General features: G+C 38.7%; 1 protein-coding gene across 1 annotated transcript in view; it reads left to right on the forward strand.

Moving 5' to 3' along the window:
- Positions 1-16,142, forward strand: part of LOC136883490 (uncharacterized) — a 31,019-nt gene extending 14,877 nt beyond the window's left edge. Inside the window, exons 2-6 of the mRNA XM_067155835.2 lie at positions 1,678-1,765; positions 3,734-3,863; positions 6,436-6,521; positions 7,723-7,876; positions 10,734-16,142. Of these exons, the coding sequence (XP_067011936.2) occupies positions 1,688-1,765; positions 3,734-3,863; positions 6,436-6,521; positions 7,723-7,876; positions 10,734-10,816 (531 nt within the window). The 5' untranslated portion in view covers positions 1,678-1,687 and the 3' untranslated portion in view covers positions 10,817-16,142. The remainder of the gene's footprint in view (positions 1-1,677; positions 1,766-3,733; positions 3,864-6,435; positions 6,522-7,722; positions 7,877-10,733) is intronic.
- The last annotated feature ends 3,293 nt before the right edge of the window (positions 16,143-19,435 follow it).

Below are 19,435 nucleotides of genomic sequence, written 5' to 3' on the forward strand. Positions count from 1 at the left end.
CTACACTCCACTTTATAACCATCATTTCGGGAGTGATTTTTTCTTTGCGCAGTGTATTTTGTATATTGACCCCTTAGCTCCAAGATCAACAACTGCAGCTGCCCGGACGAGTTGGCCGTACGGTTAGTGGCGTGCAGCTGTGAGCTTGCATCCGGACTGCACTGTCGGCAGCCCTGAAGATGGTTCCCATAACTTCCCATTTTAACACCAGGCAAATGCTGGGAATGTACCTTAATTAACGCCAAGGCCAATTCCTTCCCACTTCTAGCCCTTTCCTCTCCCATCGTCGCCATAAGACCTTTCTGTGTCGGTGCTACGTAAATCAGCTTGTAATAGATACTAAATAACAACCAGAACCTATTGGCTGCCGGAAGGAGGGCGCATTCCCTTAATTTCCAACATTACTAAACAATAATATTAAACACATTCTCATTTACTTCCCAGTCTTCAACAGCTCTATAAATGCCACAAAATTCATTTCCAAGCAAATCTACTAATAATTAAATTTTAGACTATTTGAAAGGGAGTCATGATTGAAATTTTAAACTTCTAAAATTTACCACTTTTCATAACCAAATTTAAAACACAAGCATATATTAACTGATCAACTGGTTGCACATTTATTAACAAATATTTATTTTTATTTTTATATGTTAGATTGAACATTCTCCATGCCGTAGGGTTTTTATATTCATGGGCTATAATTTGGCGGACTTTCCAGCTGCCATTTCTTGATGGGTACAGTACTTTTGTATCCATCCCTTGGCACAGGCCAGAGTAAAATGTAGCTTTCACCGAAGTCCCAGTCAACATCCATTGCTGTGACAATATGGAAGCTACTGGGGTATGGGTAGTGCTGAGCAACGACATTCAGAGCACGACTAGTGCATCTGAGTGTTATGAAACGTGTTGCTCATAGGGTCAGTCGTGCTGCAATAGCACTTTCTGACCCAGTGAGGAAAGCAATGACAAACTATCTCACTCCTCGGCTTGCCTAGTACGCCTCATTTTGGTGCTGCCATTGGTTTTTGCGGTTTCCTTATAACCGCATAACCTTTAGTGGTGCTATTTGAGGACCCAACCAGCCTCTGGGCTGATGACCTAACAGATACACCTGTCAAAAATACTTATATTTAACAATAAATGTGGGTTGAGAAGTCAGATAAAAACTACTGGAGATAGCATTTTTTAAATTTGTTATTATTCATTCAAGATGCAAAAAATTAACTTCGTGCTATTTCAGGAGAATTAAACAATACTAAACTGATAATACTTTTGATTCGTGCACATAATGAGATATTCTGATAAGAACTCTCTCGCAAGGAGCATTCACGGCAAAGAGTTGAAAAAAAAAAGCAATTTAAAGTTTTAAGGAACATTTATGCTTTAAAACTGCCCGACCAATGTTTACAGGACTTTTTTCATTCTTTTGTTGAGTGCTGCCTCCTCTGCAAACTTGGAACTGTTTTCAAGGACACCCTGTATAACAGCATTTATATTCTTTTGTATTTTACACCGGTAGTGAAGAAAGCGGGGAAGAACCTCAAGAACCTCTTAAATTACGGTACAACGAGGGACGTAGGTATAGGGCACCACCTCTTGAGGATACCTCCAAATGCCTTCGAAACTTTTAACACTTCTGACATAACGATGCGATAATAATTTGTACTGTTACAGGTCAATCATCATGGGCTGCGTGGTGAAACAGTGCTGCTGCGGGTGTACGCTGAAGACAGGCTCCATAGTGATCGGAATCCTAGAAGCCGTAAGTATGTTCGAAAGGGCAAACATCGACTATTAACGTTAATCCGAGTGGGAATAAAGAATGACGTCCGATTTTTCGAAATTTGAAGGTATCGCCAAAAGAAGGCTTTGCATACGCCTCCTGCATCTAACATTTTTAAATGAGGTGATAATTAGATCACTAGATCACTAGTAATAGGTCAGAATGCAATCTAATATGGTTATTAGGAAGTGTCGACTAGCCATGTAGCGAGACCCTTATGTTTATGCAAAGCCCATAGCCTAACCGTTGTGTAAGATAGACTATACTTGTTACCCGTTTCAGTAAGTTTTATTCTTACAGCCTAAAAGTTCCGAATCTACACCATCACCTGTTATGCCTTTCAGCGTTTAGTCTACAAGCTTCTGTGAATGCTTCCTCAATCCTCCGTTTCAAGTAGCGCTGTCGTTTTGCTCAGTTCTGCATATCTAAATCACTAAAAAACTAGTCTAATCCTGGTCGCATTATTCTCCTACGTAACCGCATTTATTCGCCTCGCATGATCCCACTAGTGAAGGCGGTCTATGCCGAAACCTTCCTTCTTTATTAATTTCCCATTTACCGGGCGAGTTGGCCGTGCGGTTAGGAGCGCGCAGCTGTGAGCTTGCATCAGGGAGATAGTGGGTTCGAATCCCACTGTCGGCATCCCTGAAGATTGTTTTCCGTGGTTTCCCATTTTCACACCAGGAAAATGTACCTTAATTAAGGCTACGGCCATAAGACCTATCTGTGTCGGTGCGACGTAAAGCAAAATAGCAAAAAGAATCCCATTTTTATTCCTAACTTAGCCTTTACATCCTCATTCCGTGTACGCTTGTGCTAGTGCTCCCGCCTGTTTGCACTAGCAATTATTCTCGCTACATATACGCCTGCTTACAGATTATGGCTTATCAGCGAGTCCACCCAGGTTATAATAATATATTTATTTTGCAGTAAATGTAATTATTTTATAAACCTTTGCGTATTGTTACATCGAATGATGCCAATAATAAGAACTGAAAATATCAAGTGGCTGCTCGAAATAGATTTTGAGTAACGGTACCTGCGATATTATGATATAACATGAACTAGAGAGGCAGCTCTCCATGCCACCCTATCCTGTGCTAACGTTTTCAGTTCTACGTAACTATTGCATCCAACATCTGCTCTAATCTGCTTGTGATAATCATACCTTGGTCTACCCTTAAAGTTTTATCAGCCACACTTCCCTCAAAAACCAACTGAACAAGTCCTGGGTGTCTGAAGATGTGTCCTATCATTCTACCTCTTCTCCTCTTCAATTTTAGCAAAATCGATCTTCTCTCACCAATTCGATTCAGTATCTCTTCATTCGTGATTCGATCTATCCCTATCACCTTCAGCATTTTCCTGTAACACTAAATTTTAAATTTCTGAGCTAATTTTCATCCATGTTTCACTTCCATACAATGCCACGCTCCATATGAAAGTCTTCAGAGACATCTTTCTAATTCCTATATCAATGTTTGAAGTGAACAAATTTCTTTTCTTGAGAAAGCTCTTCCTTTCTTGTGCTAGTCTACATTTTATGTCCTCCTTAATTCTGCCATCGTTACTTACTTTACTACCCAAGTAACGATATTCATCTACTTCCTTTAAGACTTCATTTCCTAATCTAATATTGCCTGCATCACCTGCTTTCGTTCGACTGCACTCCATTACTTTTGTTTTAGACTTATTTTATTTCAGCTTGTACTCCTCACTCAAGATTCTCTCCATAGCATTCAGCAATTTCCTGAGATCTTCTGCAGTCTCAGATAAAATAACAATATCATCAACAAATCTCAGGGTTTTGATTTCCGGATTGTGATTCCTTTTCCAAATTCCTGCAGCGCTCTATTGAAACGATTAGTGCCTGAATACCTTTGTCGATACAGAAGTGACATTTCAGGCATTTCACACATTATCACTGTATGTCCATTTGTTTTACAGGTAGGCTGTGGACTCTTCCTAGTAATCGTTATTTTGGCCACTGCATTTTTTGCCGCTCTCAGGGACAATTCCATGGATCAGCCTGATGTTACACAAGAACAGCTTGAAGCGTTCCATGCAGCTATGGCAGGTAATGGAATAGTGTTGTTTATTCATAGATCTCTCTGTGTTAGATAGTTATGGGGTGTTTCAGTAAAAGATTGCAGAAAACTAAGCAAGAAATGGGGAACCAAGTGCCTGAGAAGCAGCTACTTTTACATGTGATTATTCACATTTACTTTGTCCATTATTTACAAATAAAACTAATCTGGCTAGAAAGCGCATTGTCTAGTGCAGTGCTATTCACAATTTTGGTTGGCGTACCCCCATAATCCAGTTTGTTTGATATTCGTTCACCCGAAGTAAGAGTTATATCAGAAATACCAAATGATTGTTGCCGTGATAACACATAAAGCTAACCCGCTACAACATCCTCTTCTCCAATAATAACAATAATGTTTATCCTCGCTAAAGAAAAGAAACCACGTAAGTCCTTCGAAGTAAACTTTACTGAAGAAGCCCCAAAGGCAGCGATCAGCAATGGCCGGACAACTGTTCCTGCAATTTTCAGTACTTAATGATAGCCCAATTATTATTCGACCAGTGAAGCCACCTTTTCCAGACATTTTTTACACCCAGCGATATCGCCCACAATGTCTTTGTCGGTATCAAAATAAGGGACAGCGTTTGGCTACTTATCAATAAGAGTAATCTCAAAGTACGATCAGAGAAACAAGAGGACTGATTTAAGAATACGGAAAAACTAGGATTAAAATTACTTGATCTTTCTATTCCTTAGTTTATCAATACAGATTCAAACTGTAACAGAGCACATTTAAAGCGGCATATGTTAATCTAGCTACATTATGAGAGAGTGCGCTAGGCCAGTGACATTGATGTGGTATGCGCACTACTAGGGGTTTCCACTGGTCTAAGTTGCCCAAGTGGCAGATTCCCTATCTGTTGTTTTCCTAGTCTGGACATTTATTGAAGATCTCCCTTGGTAAGTTACGCCATTCCCTGACTCCTATTCATATAAACGAATATTTGCCCGAATTTACCCTCTTGAACTTGAACTTTACCTTCATATTGTCATCTTTCTTAATTTTAAAAACACCACTCATATTTATTCGTCTACTAATGTCGTCCCTCCACCGACAGCTCGGAACATACCACTTACTCGAACAGCTCTTCTTCTTTCTCTCAAGTCCTCCCAGCCAAAACCTTGCAACATTTTTGTAACTCTACCCTTTTGTTGTATATCACCCAGAAAAATCGAGTTGCTTTCCTTTGGATTTTGTTCCATTTCTTGAATCAAGTAATCCTGGTGAGGGTCCCATACACTGCAGTCATACTCTATTTGGGGCCTTACCAGCGATGTGTATGTCCTCTCCTTTACATCTTTACTACAACCTCGAAATACCCTCATAACCATGTGCAGAGATCTGCACCATTTATTTACAATACTGTTATAGTGATAACCCCAATTAAGATCTTTCCTAATATTTGCACCTAGGTACTTACAGGGATTCCCCGTATGGAACTTTCACCGCATCAACGCAGTTCCTATTTGTGAAACTCACAACCTGACGTTTAACTCCGTTTATCATCATACCATTGTCTGCTGTCCGTCTCACAACATTGTTGAGGTTTATTTTTTGCAGTTTCTCACAATCTTGTAACTTATTTATTATTCTTTACAGTACAACATCATCTGCAAAAAGCCTTACCTTTGATTCCACTTCTTTACTCATATCATTTATGTATATAAGAAAAGAAAGGTCTAATAATGCCGCCCTGAGGAATTCCGCTCCTAGTGATTACAGACAATTCTCTGAGTTCGTGTCAAGTCTTACGCAAAATTATCGGAGCTCTTGACAGTTTTCCGTAAGCAGTACAGGAAAGAGTTCAGCCAGACCATTTTCAATAAAATCTTATCTTGATTTAGTGTTTCTGTCTGACACTGCTTAGAGTCCCCTTTATGAAAATCTGGTATCATAATTGTTATGTACGCTAGAGTACACTTTTCCTAGCTTTAGTAAGTTTGCATACAAACCTAGAATAGTAATGCCCAAATATCCAGTATGTGTATGTTGGGTATTCAGTTCAGCTGTCATAAATAGCCTAGGCGTCACTGAAGAGACATAGGTAGTTTCCAGTTGCTTTCCCCGCCGAGCCAGAAGTTGCTATTGCATATCGTTCTACCAAGCCCATCTAATTCATATTAGTACAATTGACAAACCTGAGTGCATATTACTCACAACTGCTGCGCAAATAACAGAATGCTTTTGCCATTGGTCTCGTCCAAGAGAAACAGTTCCCTTGTCACAAATTGATTATATAAATTGCCCGGCTCCATGGCTAAATGGTTAGCGTGCTGGCCTTTGTTCACAGGGGTTCCGGGTTCGATTCCCGGCAGGGTCGTGAATTTTAAGCATCATTGGTTAATTTCCCTGGCACGGGGGCTGGGTGTATGTGTCGTCTTCATCATTTCATCCTCACCACGACTCGCAGGTCGCCTACGGGAGTCAAATCAAAAGACCTGCACCTGGCAAGCCGAACCAGTCCTGGGATTTCCCGGCACTAAAATCCATACGCCATTTCATTTCATTATATAAATTGACATAAAATATTATGATAATACAGGTTTCTTTTCTTTACAGCACTCGTAATCCTGATGATTGTATTAGCGGTGAACCTGGTCGCACAACTGGTCTTCGCCATTCTACTGGCTTGCGGTGCAAGTCATGTAAGTTAATCAGTCAGGTTTTACATAGTCACGTTTTAAATTACAACAGTCTTAAAATCTTACGGTAGTCCAGTATTTGTCTTGGTGTGTACCTGGAATTAAACCAGTATTAAGAAATTAACTGTGATTCAACACCTGTAATAATATGGCCTCTGATGCATTGTGTAGGCATTTTAAATTGACGCAATCTGGATGCCTGCTCATCAATTTCGACACTCCATTTTACTCTAGGCCTACTAGATTTCAGAGCAAATCCAATCTTTAATGGCTGAGTTTCAATTACTTTTGTCGGGTGAACATCAAATGTGTCTTTTACATGGCGATCTCGTAGACATGGAGTGTCTAATGGACTCTTTTCACCGCCCTTCAAAAGTTCTACTACCTCTGCCGAGTTTGAACCCGCTATCTTGGGATCCGGAGCCCGACACTCTACCACTGATCCACAGAAGCAGATTCAACACCATTATTCTTTAGTTACCGTAGTATTACAACAGGGGTTGGCTGAGGCTTGTCTATACCGCACAACAGTCTTGTGGAAGAAGTTTCATACATAACGGGGTAAGTCCCACGCACTGCGCTCACCATTTGACATCAACTAGGGGAAAAATACAGTACTTGCTGTCTCTACACCTTAGTTGATCATCACTGGTTTAAATTGTTACAAAGCAAGTTCAAACATTCATGTTTTTGCCCAATATTACGTTCTATTTACACGGAAGATATTACATTACAAGTGATAATTCTTTGCTTACGGCCGTCAGTAACACTAGTACCTACACTCAGTATTTACAAGCGTGTTCAGAAACATTTTTATCCTGTTAAATTGGGCTTCCAGAAATACTTATATCCTTCAAAAAGACTTCATGTCTTTTAGTTTTTGGCAGTTTTGCTCTAACACTTTGTGGTCCCTGAGAAAATTATGGCTCTGGTTTAACGATGTCGCTTTCAGCAGAGTAATGATCGACAGCCGACTGATTCCACCATATGTAAATATCAATTTAAATCACACTTTAGTTACAACAGCTTTCACATATTGTGCTTTTTTTGGATTCGGCGAAGTCAAATTTGAAAATCCAGAAAGTGAATTTTGTACGACTTCCCACGTCAAAGTGCCCTTGAGTTTAGCATGTTGTTTTAAACAGTTAACCTAAAATCCGAGGGGTACATCGTATCAAGTGATGATTTTCTATTTATGCTACAGGAGAATCCAAGCCTCATCAAACCATGGATAATCTGCTCGATCGTAAGCCTTATTCTCTCCATCATCCTGTACATTGTAAGCGCCAGTATAGCGATCGGAAACGGCGAGACTGCGAGCGGTGTGCAATCTCTCGTTAGCTGCGCCCTTGGTTCAGGTAAGTCAAAGAAAATCAATTCTCAGTCTTAGACAGAAAGCTAAAAAATATTGGGTGATAGGTAGAGGTGTGAAATTTTAGCACTTTTTTCTATTTATTGCGAAAGTGATATTAAAAATAGCCATGTTCATAGATTTGAATTAAAGGATAACATTTTACAAGTTTCAATCATTAATTCATTCACTGCTTTCCAGTGTGAAATTTCCGTTTCTAAAAATGAAATGATCTTTAATATGTCTCTCGCCCCATCCCTCAACGGTTGCGAATTTCAGATGACCGCCAGGCGTAAGCCATAGCTGCACGGTTGCTAGGTAACAATACTTTACATCACCGCCTTGCACGGTTGATAGGTAACAACACTTTATATCACCGCACTGCACGGTTGCTAGGTAACAATACTTTACATCACCGCCTTGCACGGTTGATAGGTAACAACACTTTACATCACCGCCTTGCACGGTTGATAGGTAACAATACTTTACATCACCGCCTTGCACGGTTGATAGGTAACAACACTTTATATCACCGCACTGCACGGTTGCTAGGTAACAACACTTTATATCACCGCACTGCACGGTTGCTAGGTAACAACACTTTATATCACCGCAGTGCACGGTTGCTAAGTAACAGTATTTTACATCGCCGCCTTGCACGGTTGCTAGGTAACAACACTTTATATCACCGCAGTGCACGGTTGCTAGGAAATAATACTTTACATCACCGCCTTGCACGGTTGCTAGGTAACAACACTTTATATCACCGCAGTGCACGGTTGCTAGGAAACAATACTTTACATCACCGCCTTGCACGGTTGCTAGGTAACAATACTTTACATCACCGCCTTGCACGGTTGCTAGGTAACAATACTTTACATCACCGCCTTGCACGGTTGCTAGGTAACAACATTTTATATCACCGCAGTGCACGGTTGCTAGGAAACAATACTTTACATCACCGCCTTGCACGGTTGCTAGGTAACAACACTTTACATCACCGCCTTGCACGGTTGCTAGGTTACACTTCCGTCACATAATTTGTTTCACACACTATTTCAGTTACACAATATGTCGGATTATCCCCGCTCTACGATAGGTATTTATTTGAACACCAAAACCGAACAAACTTCTGTATTTAAATTTGACGACAGCCTGTAATTAAAAAAGAATTATAGACTAATTACAAATTGCACAGAGCTCGTGCCTCCCAGGGACGACCTGCAATTGCTTTGTAGTGGACGAGAGCCCACGCGCGGTTTAGGTCATGTCAATTGACTTGATAAAGATCGAGGTGTGTTTTAAGGGACGAAACGATTTCGTGCAAGTTTAATTTAAAATTAGAACGGTACTGTGTCGAATCATGGTACAAGCCAGTGTGGGTTTGACATTTTAAGACCAATAGGGCTGAAGTTACAGCAGCGCGGAACGTTCATCACGACGCTCAGCATTTGTAGTCTTGGACTTCTTGGAATTCTGACAAGCCAATTTACCCTCTCCAACGAGTTTTCTATTAAATTGGAAGCTCGTTATTTTCCGTATGTCCCGATTATTATTATTATTATTATTATTATTATTATTATTATTATTATTATTATTATTATTATTATTATTATTATTATTATTATTATTATAATAAATATGTGTATCTCAATGGCGTGGAATTTTATTTCTGTTATAAAGTATTTAGATTGTTTAACTGTGCTATACTTAGTATTAATTATGGTAGTGTTAACTTTGATTCTATGTACAATAATTGGTTTAATGTAAGAGAAGGCCTAATGGCCTTAACTACGCCAATAAAGACATTTAAATATCCATCTATCTATCTATCTATCTATCTATCTATCTATCTAACATTTTGCGAAATAAAGACTTTTTAACAAGAAGTGTAAGTGCCTGTAACAGCAGTGTACAGGTTCTATTCTTTGTGATTTTCTCCCTCTTCTTCGAGAGAAGGTCGTTTACTTTCGCGCGGACTCGACATTTCATGGGTTTTCTTTAATCCTAGTGTTGTTTCATATACAAAGTGTTGGTGAAATTCCGTTGCTCCGACCATTTATGTCGTGTGATTTTTCTCTCTTCTTCCTCCTTGAAATATCGTATTTGAGTATCAATCCTGACTGGATCTTGGCCCCGGGATAATTTGGGGGATAATTTCACTTATTTGTACTACAATTTCCTAACATCTTCACTATTTGATTTGTAGGTTCCGTAATATGTGTAGAACTCGCTTAGCATGAATCAAATGACACCTCAAACGATGTGCTACCACGCCGGAGTTCAGAGCTACACTAGTTGTTAGCCGCGCGGCACGGGGACTGCTGTACCTCAAGATGGCCGTGCTACTCCGTCACCGGTATATGTCATATTGAGGTCAGACTCTTGTCAGTGGTTATATTGGTTCTCTCTCTTTATCCCCCTATGGGTCGAGCTGGCAGAATAAATAAATTCCATGGTATCCCCTGTTTGCCGTAAGACGCTACTGGTAGGCGCCCTAGGACCTCAACTTGGGAGTGAGAGTTGGCAACCATGAGGCCCTTAACTCAGTCCTTGCATTGCTTACATTCGTGCGAGGCTCCTGACTTTCACCCCTGATGGTGAAGTAAGTCGAAGCAATGCCAGGACTCTTGTAAGGTCCCCGTGATTGCCAACTCACGCTGCCAAGAGCCCCTGGGGTCTTTAAGTTGCCTCTTACGACAGGCATGGGATACAGTGTGCGTTATTCTATTACCTCCACATATTGGGGGTGGGAGTCTGCCTTAAGAAACCAAATGTTACTGGCACAGATGCCCCCTTGGTTGAACGTTGTTGGTACCAATTTCCAAACTTATATGATGATGCTATGTATGTTTTACTTTCAGCTCTGAAGATCTATTTCATCGTTGTGGTGAGAAGCTACCATCTCGAGCTCACTCAGCCAGGCGTTATCAAGAATTTCGCTTGATTCTTTACTAGGAAGAATGATCATCATCCGTGTATCAAGTCTTTATAAGAGAGAGAAGACCAATAGTAACCACTATTTATATTTCTACAGGCTCAAATAAATATATTAAATATAGGAATGATCATCAAAAATATTGTGTGCTAAGAGAAAAATTCATACGATGCCTGTATGTCTTGTTTGTCAAAGTTGATCTTGTAAAGAATGCTGTATTTCACTTTGTTTAATGATGTATCAGGGTCTAGTTTTCCTTCACACAATTTTATAGAAAAGTCTGCATAAGTCACAGGATTTCCAAGGGACTGTGCCCCTAGAGTTTATGCAACGTTTCACATACATCAGCACTGCACACTACAGGACCCAGACAATTTGTTAACTTACATCACAATATATACTGTTTGTATTGCTTTTCTTGATGTTGAAATTTATAGCACAATCGATCATTTTGCAGTATCAGAGGAAATTTTCTTTAAATTGAAACTGAATGCTCGCGAATCTGGCTATAGCTAATGAAAAGTGCACAGTGACAGGGAATTATCGGGCTTCTTGTATGTGCGCTGCCTCATATACATATTCGAAAATAAAAGGATAAAGAATCCCGATGACAATAAAAGGCGAAAAGAGTTTCCAGTTTTTAATTCAATGAATTATAACTTCTCCAAGTTAAGGGAAGTACAGAAATAATGTTGACATGCTTTTCTTAAATGTAAATTTACCAAAAAACCATACCATAACTTCTTGTGAAAAGAAAAAAATGAATGCAATGATGAAGGTAGTGGAAGAAATTGTGTTTGAAAAAGGTTTAACCATCAATATGTGGAGAATGCGGATGTCGTTTGTTTGCTCCGAATTCACGGTTTGAAACGAGAATTGAGGAAAATATGTAATCAAAAAAGGATAAAAGGAAGGAGGATAAGGAAAGCCAAGATATTATTTATTATGAAGGGACAGATTAGAATGCTTGAAACTGATTACGGTCAGCTGATCTTGAAACAAATTCCCAAGCAGTATTCTTTGAAATCTGACAGCATGAAAATCTACTGTTGTATTTAAGACAGTTCCTACTGTACCGCACCCAGGGGTGAATACCCTCTAGGACGATGCCTCCATTCCTGTATGAACATCCGACTAACTCAGGGTTGGGCAGAGTGTGGGTTGGTTGTCGATTGGGTCAGGATAAAAAGTCGAAGTTCTACACTAAAATAGCAATCAATAACAGGAAATGGAGGTATAACACGAATGAGAAACAATCATAGGGGGTAAAATGGATTTATTAATAAATATCCCCGATCGTATCACAAGAAAATAATTGAATCAAGAAAATAAAAATTTGTAAAAAAATGAATTCAAAGTATAGAAATAAGTTGAAATCAAAAACGTTAATTGAATGATTATACAAATTTGACATTAAAAAAACAAGTTCAACAAAGAACATTTATATAGGCCTAAATCAAGACTGAGTTTCTTCTTATAATCCAATGTTTATGTTGTATGGCAACAAGTGTACGCAAACACTGCCATGTGGTATTTCCGTATGGAGTTTCACACTATCGCATCTCAACGATACGGTTTCAAAGTTAAGTTACTCCCGAGAGTCGTCAAACTATTTCCGTAAAATAAAAGTTACATTATAAGAAAAATTACGACGGAAAGAAAAATAATTAAGACGCACCGGACGCTATGTAAGTTATGCAAAATACTAGGGGCAAATCCTACACTATATTTACAGCAATTCAAATAATCAAACTAAACATATATATACATCGGATATCGAGTAAAGTCTTAAATGCTACACTGCTTCTAATGTGAATCCCGGTTCACTACAAAAGATCTAGACAGAATTAGATAAACCAACGATACTTCAGCACTCGGGCTGTTCCCTTTAAAAACAACGAGACAAGGTATACAATCACAAATAATAATGTAAAACCATCCTGTAAGGGAAAAACATATAAATAATCCTTGATATCATAAAGAAAGCAATGGGAAACATTGCCTCCTTCTGCTGCGTTTGAGCGCTCAACAGCGCGGTCATCCGTCATGTACTTCCGGGTAGATTACGAGCTGTAAAGAAATGTTGAACTCCACTATGCTAAAGATTGGATTTTGTCTCCCGAGGCCGCCACAAGGAAATACTGTCTCTTTCACACATACCGATAACACAAGCCAGGAATCAGCTTGCCATGAGATAACGCCCATCATCAACTACACGAAAACTCCCGTATATTCATTCCTTCTTAGCATGCTTGGGCCATTTAACAACATCAGACTCAATAGTCTGGAATTAACACTGTCCATTCTGATCACAATATAAACACTCAGAAGACACTAGGCAGGCACATACATCTGCACAATACTCTTTATCTTGTCAGGCATACCATCAGCCTGCACCAATACATTATAATTCAGCATGCAATTATTATCTCATTATTCCTCATGAATCCCACTGGCCTTTCCACATAATGAGACGCAGTTCGAGTCCTTGGCAGACCATCAGGCAAACAGAATCCAACTTAACTTCAAAGATCTTATTTTAACAACGACGTTCTGCAGCTCCTTCTGGCAGATTCTGTAAAACCATGCATCATGCAAAATAGCTATACCTGTCTCTCTGAATAACCAAAATAAAATGAATTGATACGTGTTTGACGTAATATAAAAATGAACTTGTCGATCTAGCCCTTCTAGCATATATTTAAGGAAAACTCGGAATATCCTACGCTAAGTACTATATTTACAACGATAACTGATCCTATCAATCCCTCATTTACCCAAACATCTACTCATAAAGCAAAATGAAAATAAAATAAACATGCATTAATCTCGTATCCGAATCTATCATAGAAACAAAATTAAACAAACACATGCCGTCAGGCTTACTTTGAATGAAATTAAAATTCTATCTACACTGCCCTAGTACCTTAACATAACTTACATATCATGCTGTAAATAATACATGCGTCTTACTGTATATTCTACATGACTCTCGGGAAACCAGGATAGCAGCTTACATCCCCACTGCTTTATGGGTCTACTCCATGTTAATCACAGCATTAACATGTGGGAATGCACTTCCTTCCTCTACAGGCGTATCCATCATCTTGCTGGAAAATAATTCACTGGAACACAGAAGACTATTATTGATAATCTCTTCGCTGCTTAATGCTGCGAGCCGACATACCCTTTCTTTTACCAGATCAGCTAACACACTGATTCACATATATATAACACACTTCACTTAAAGGGTAAAAATACAGTTTAAAAAGCAGCCCACGGTTCGGTACGGAAGTTCCACGCGAATACGCGCCCGTCGCGAAATAGTGAAACAATAGCACGTTTCCACTACACTTGTTACTCAACGGTAACTAAACACCGTCTTTATCAATTGAAAGTAAACTCTGCCAAAATTATACTATTTCATTTGCTCAAGTACAGTAAATTATAGCAACTGCACAATTTACAGTATCAATGATAACCAGTTACTATTACTGGAATAACACCAGTCACAGAGTTAATGCATCCGCACTGTTCAAATCTTTACCACAGAGATACAGAGTTGGTACATCCGTACTGCTCAAATTTTTACTACCGAATGACGCTCTCCAGAGCTAAGGGTTACTGAGGAGGCTTCGGTGACGCCAATAATGCTGGGGTTCCCGGGTGTCTGAACTAACCACCAATCAGAGAGTTCGTCATGTATGATGACATAATACTTATTGTGATATATTTACAAAGCACAGTTCAAACACTAGCAAATCTCTTCCACCAATTTTTATAATACATTTCCAAATATATCTGACTTCAGAAACTGTGGAAAACCGATCTCTTACAAAAACTAACTTTATCCACATAGCACGTTGGTCATCCTGGAATTAAGATTTGGCGCGGTGTAGCCTCCAGGTTTGCCAAATCCTTAAGTTCCCATTGGCTGAAATATCTTGCTTGGTCAGCATCTAATACCCGTGTCGATCCTTGCCAGCGCTTGGGTACGCTATCTTTTCTCACGATCATACGGAAATATGAAGCAACATCCAGCGATTCACTGTCTTGCTCAACATCCGGTATCAACTATCTTAGGGTACGATGCTTTAACATGTTAGACTGTAACTTTTATGAATAATATTTCACATATTGGGTCAAATAATATTCCAATTATTATTATGGGCCTTTAGGATACGGCTCACTACTGATATAATTTTATAGAAAATATATTTCTACCAACATATTTTCATTTCATGTCGTTTGTATTTCACGTGATGTAAGGCGCGTGCGCGGTGGTTTTAGACACCGCAGGGGTTTAACAAGATCCATCACTGTTTAAGGATGTTAAAAATGTACGAAATGTGAAGGACGGATGTCTGAATCATCTGAGGAGATTTTTATAATCTCCATTTTCGGAGATCTTCCGACTGATATTTCGCTCGATACTTAGCGGTGCTGGTGCTGTTTTCGTTGTAGAGTATGGTCAACTATCGTGCGGTCATTTTTTAAAGAAGGATATAATCGAGGACGACGTAGTAACAGTAGATGCACTGTAAACAATTATGCCACGAAATTTTACAAATGAACAAAATCTGAGAGAAATGTGTGCATTTTTTTTTATCTTTTGTACTTTTCTTGCAATTTTCACTTGTTTTAGAATTTCTTCAGGAAAGTAGCTACGTTGAGGAGTTTCCTTTTCGCAGCACAGGTAAGGTGTTTGATTTGTGCATCTTGGTTTCGTTTAAATAGAAATCTGTAGGATTTTTTCGATGTTTTCGAATCAGGAGGGTTGGAGTTTCTGGGCTCGGTTTGTGGTAATTTAACCATGGATGGAGGATGACATGTACAGGACTTCGCTTCTTAAATTAAATGAGCTCGAATAGTGAATATTTTAGGATTATTGCCACTAAGATAGCTTGCTTTGGGACATGAATGTGATCGTCTGTGCAGACAATTGCTGTGATGCGCTTTGTATAACTGGTAGGAGCAAAATGCTGCATGCATAGCGCAGGTGCACGACTCCTCTTAGTTAAAAAGCAAAAACTAATTTCACAATTTCCGGGGTATCTCGTGATAATTGCTGTTCTAACTATTAGACCAACGACAACTGGAACCCGTTTTCCTACGGAGAATACACACCAAATACAAGCTTGCCTTGTCACTGATTTGTCCAGCGTAAATAATTTCACATTCTAAGATTATAGCATTGTCTGATAACTTGAAACAGCAGAAGTTATTATATTTTCTCATAATGCTTGTACTGTATAACTCTATCAAATGAGGTTTAATGATTTCCTATTAAAGTGAGTTATATAAAGAGAAAGAGAAGTTCAAATTATTTACAAACCACCCACAAAAATCTGAACCCACCTATCCAATAATGCTGTGTACTTTTAACTAATTTTGCCGGCTAATACCTACGAACTCTTTGATTTTACATCTATCAACATTTCTTTCACATTTTAATATTAAGTAGGAAAATTACGTCATATGCATAATATAAACGTGTGGCTTCCTCAGTTCATCAAGAGAGATGAAAAAACATAACTACTACATTCTACATCTGCTGTAATATACTTGTCATATTCATACCTTGGTCTACCCCTACCGTTCTTACTGCCTACACTTCCTTCAAATACAATTGAACAAGTCCTGGGTGTCTTAAAATATGTCCTATCATTCTAGCGCATCGTCTCGTCAACTTTAGCGAAATGGATTTCCTCTCCTCAATTCGACTCATTATCTCTTCATTCGTGATTCGATCTATCCATCTCACTTTGAGCATTCTCCTGTATCACCACATTTCAAAAGCTTCTATTTTTTATTATTTCACTTCCATAGCACAGTAGGAAATAAAAAATTGTAAGCTGCAGCCACTAAGGTGATAAGTTTACGTTACTCATTTCGACATTCCGTAAACATACCTCTTGTGACGTAATATATCAGTTTCCGTGGCTGTAGCGGAAGTAACTATTACCTTATGAAAAAAGATTCTGAAAAAGAAAATGAGTTTTTCTGTAAGGAGGCCTTCCTTTCATAAACACAGCTCGTGACAATGTCCTCGACGTGACTCCTTAGTGCTTGTCTTTCGTATAACTTGTTCACCAATCATCCCCTCAGCCTTCCTACTATTTTAGGACTAACTCTAGATTGTACCCCTTCGTGGACGCCTTGTGTAACTGGAACAATTATCAAGGGGTATTCTACAATAGAGTACTAAGTGCACGAATATTTTGAAAACTTGAAGCAGGCAGCGAAGGACGACGTAGAGGCTGTTGCATCACAGGAACTCGCGTCTACTCGTCTGGGCTGACGTCTTCGAACGGTACAAAGGATTGTAAGAGAAGCAAAATCGTTCATGAAACGAGCGAGATTGTTTATTTATTTGTTTGTTTGTTTGTTTGTGATCAAAAGGAAAAATATCTGCGACACAAACCGCTAACCGACCTAAGCTTAGATATATTCAAGAAACAAAGTATTCATGATGATGCTTGTTGTTTTAAGGGGCCTAACATCGAGGTCATCGGCCCCTGATGGTACGAAATGAGACGAAATGCAATGAAAAAATAAAAATACAAAATCCTCCACTGACCAGAATTCAAAGCGTGAGGATGAAAAATGAACAGATGGATATGAAGTTAAAACAGTCAGTGGAGCCGACTCGCAATTCCTCTGACCATCCCGTGGTGTTCCTTATATAGTGGGTACTAATCATAGGCAAGTCAGAACCCTGGTGTCGCTCATACAGTGCTACTAATCACAAACCTATTTGGTACCGAACATAGTGGTACTACGCGCAAGTAACAGCGACCCATGGTATTCCCCGCGTGGTGGTACTAATCAAAAGTAGTTTCATGGTTCTAATCCAATCATCCCTTGGTCGCCCCTTTTAATCGCCTCTTACGACAGGCAGGGGATACCATGGGTGTATTCTTCGTCTGCGTCCCCCACCACAGGGGGTAAACAAAGTATTGGTGAATGTATTTTTTATATTACCTTAGCAAAAAAAAATACCGCTCTTAAACTTGTGAAGAGCAATGAAGGACGCAGCGGGTTTGCGACATTTTAAATAGTATGGGCTTTAAGTAAACAGATGTTGTAATGGCCGAAGCTTCTATATTTTGTTTAAGATGGATTTTAAAATGTATAGAGATGGATGTCTTCAAGTATATCTTTTCAGATAGCAGACAACGCATCGTTTATCGTTTAAATAGTTAAGAAAGGATTTACAGCCGGAAAAAGTAGCTCAGATGGTTAACGCACTGACTTTCTGAGCCAAACTGGCGGGTTTGATCCTGGGTCAGTCCAGAGGTATTACTTGAAGGTGTTGTAATACGCCAGTCCTGTGTCGGTAGATTTACTGGCACGCAAAAGAACTCCTGCGGGAAAAGTTTCGCCACATCGGCGTCTCCGAGAACCGAAAAAGAAGTTAGTAGGACGTAAAACCATTATACCATTATTATTATTATTATTATTATTATTATTATTATTATTATTATTAATAATAATAATAATTCGTTATGCCTAACTAAAGAGCGTGCCTGAACTTAGCACTTTTATTGGTTTTTCTTCCCAATATTTCTTCATCTTCTCGCTGTGTTCCTTTCTAAATTGTTCAGTTTATCCTGTATTTAGTAGGGTGGGCATTACACAAAATTTGTGTTTGTGAATTAAGGTTCTGAATTTTATTCTATTTTGAATGGTTTCTTCATTAACGCTAATTTCATTTAGGTTTTCACTCGTTTCTTTTAGTCAATTGTTGCCATTTTGCACCGATAAGGCTAAGTTTAAAATTTTATTTGTGAGTCTGTTACTATTCATGCTATATAAGTATGACCACAAAATTGTATTCGCCGTTTCCTTATTGTATCAGATTTTTTCTGTTTCTTGATAGATTTCATGTGATTTTTTTTCATCCAAATTCCATTTTTGCATTTTGGTCCTAAGATTTGCATGATTATTTTTCTCTTGTGTTTCGATTATCTGTATACGAAATTTGATATCAATGATAATAGTTTCGGATGCATAAAATGGTTCTGTTTTAACTACTGTGGTAAAACGACGTAATTTTGTATTTTTTGTATAGTTCTTTTATTGTATGTCTTCCAAGCAATTTTGTATGCTCTTTGAAGTTTGTAATGTTCTTTTCTTTCTTAGCTTGCTGATTTAACCCTGCTGGTTCAATAACTTCATCTAGATACTTAAATCTGTCTACTTGAGCGATTTTCCATATTCGGAGATTAACGGTTGACTGTTGAAACCTGACCTATTATTATTATTATTATTATTATTATTATTATTATTATTATTATTATTAAGATGTGCATAATATGTACTATCTTCTGCCAATCGTATTACATGGTTAATATGAGTTGTGTACACTGCTGTTCTTGAATACATTAAGAAGACTAACATGAAGCCTATTAACCTATCTTCCTTCACAGTTATTTGGGCGCGCATTGGAAGCAGTTACTACGGCAGCAACCTTTCAAGTATATATATATATTCATATCTGTGAGAGGTAAAAATACATTCCACCCACCGTCCTCCTTGCTCCGCTCCGTAATAGTGAATTAATAAGTGTAGAGTGGCTATTTTAGAAGGTTGACGTATGACGACCATTCGGAGAGTTTATCTAAG

The sequence above is a fragment of the Anabrus simplex genome, chromosome 11 (genome assembly GCF_040414725.1).
Source record: "Anabrus simplex isolate iqAnaSimp1 chromosome 11, ASM4041472v1, whole genome shotgun sequence".
In the NCBI taxonomy this organism is placed as follows: Eukaryota; Metazoa; Arthropoda; class Insecta; order Orthoptera; family Tettigoniidae; genus Anabrus; species Anabrus simplex.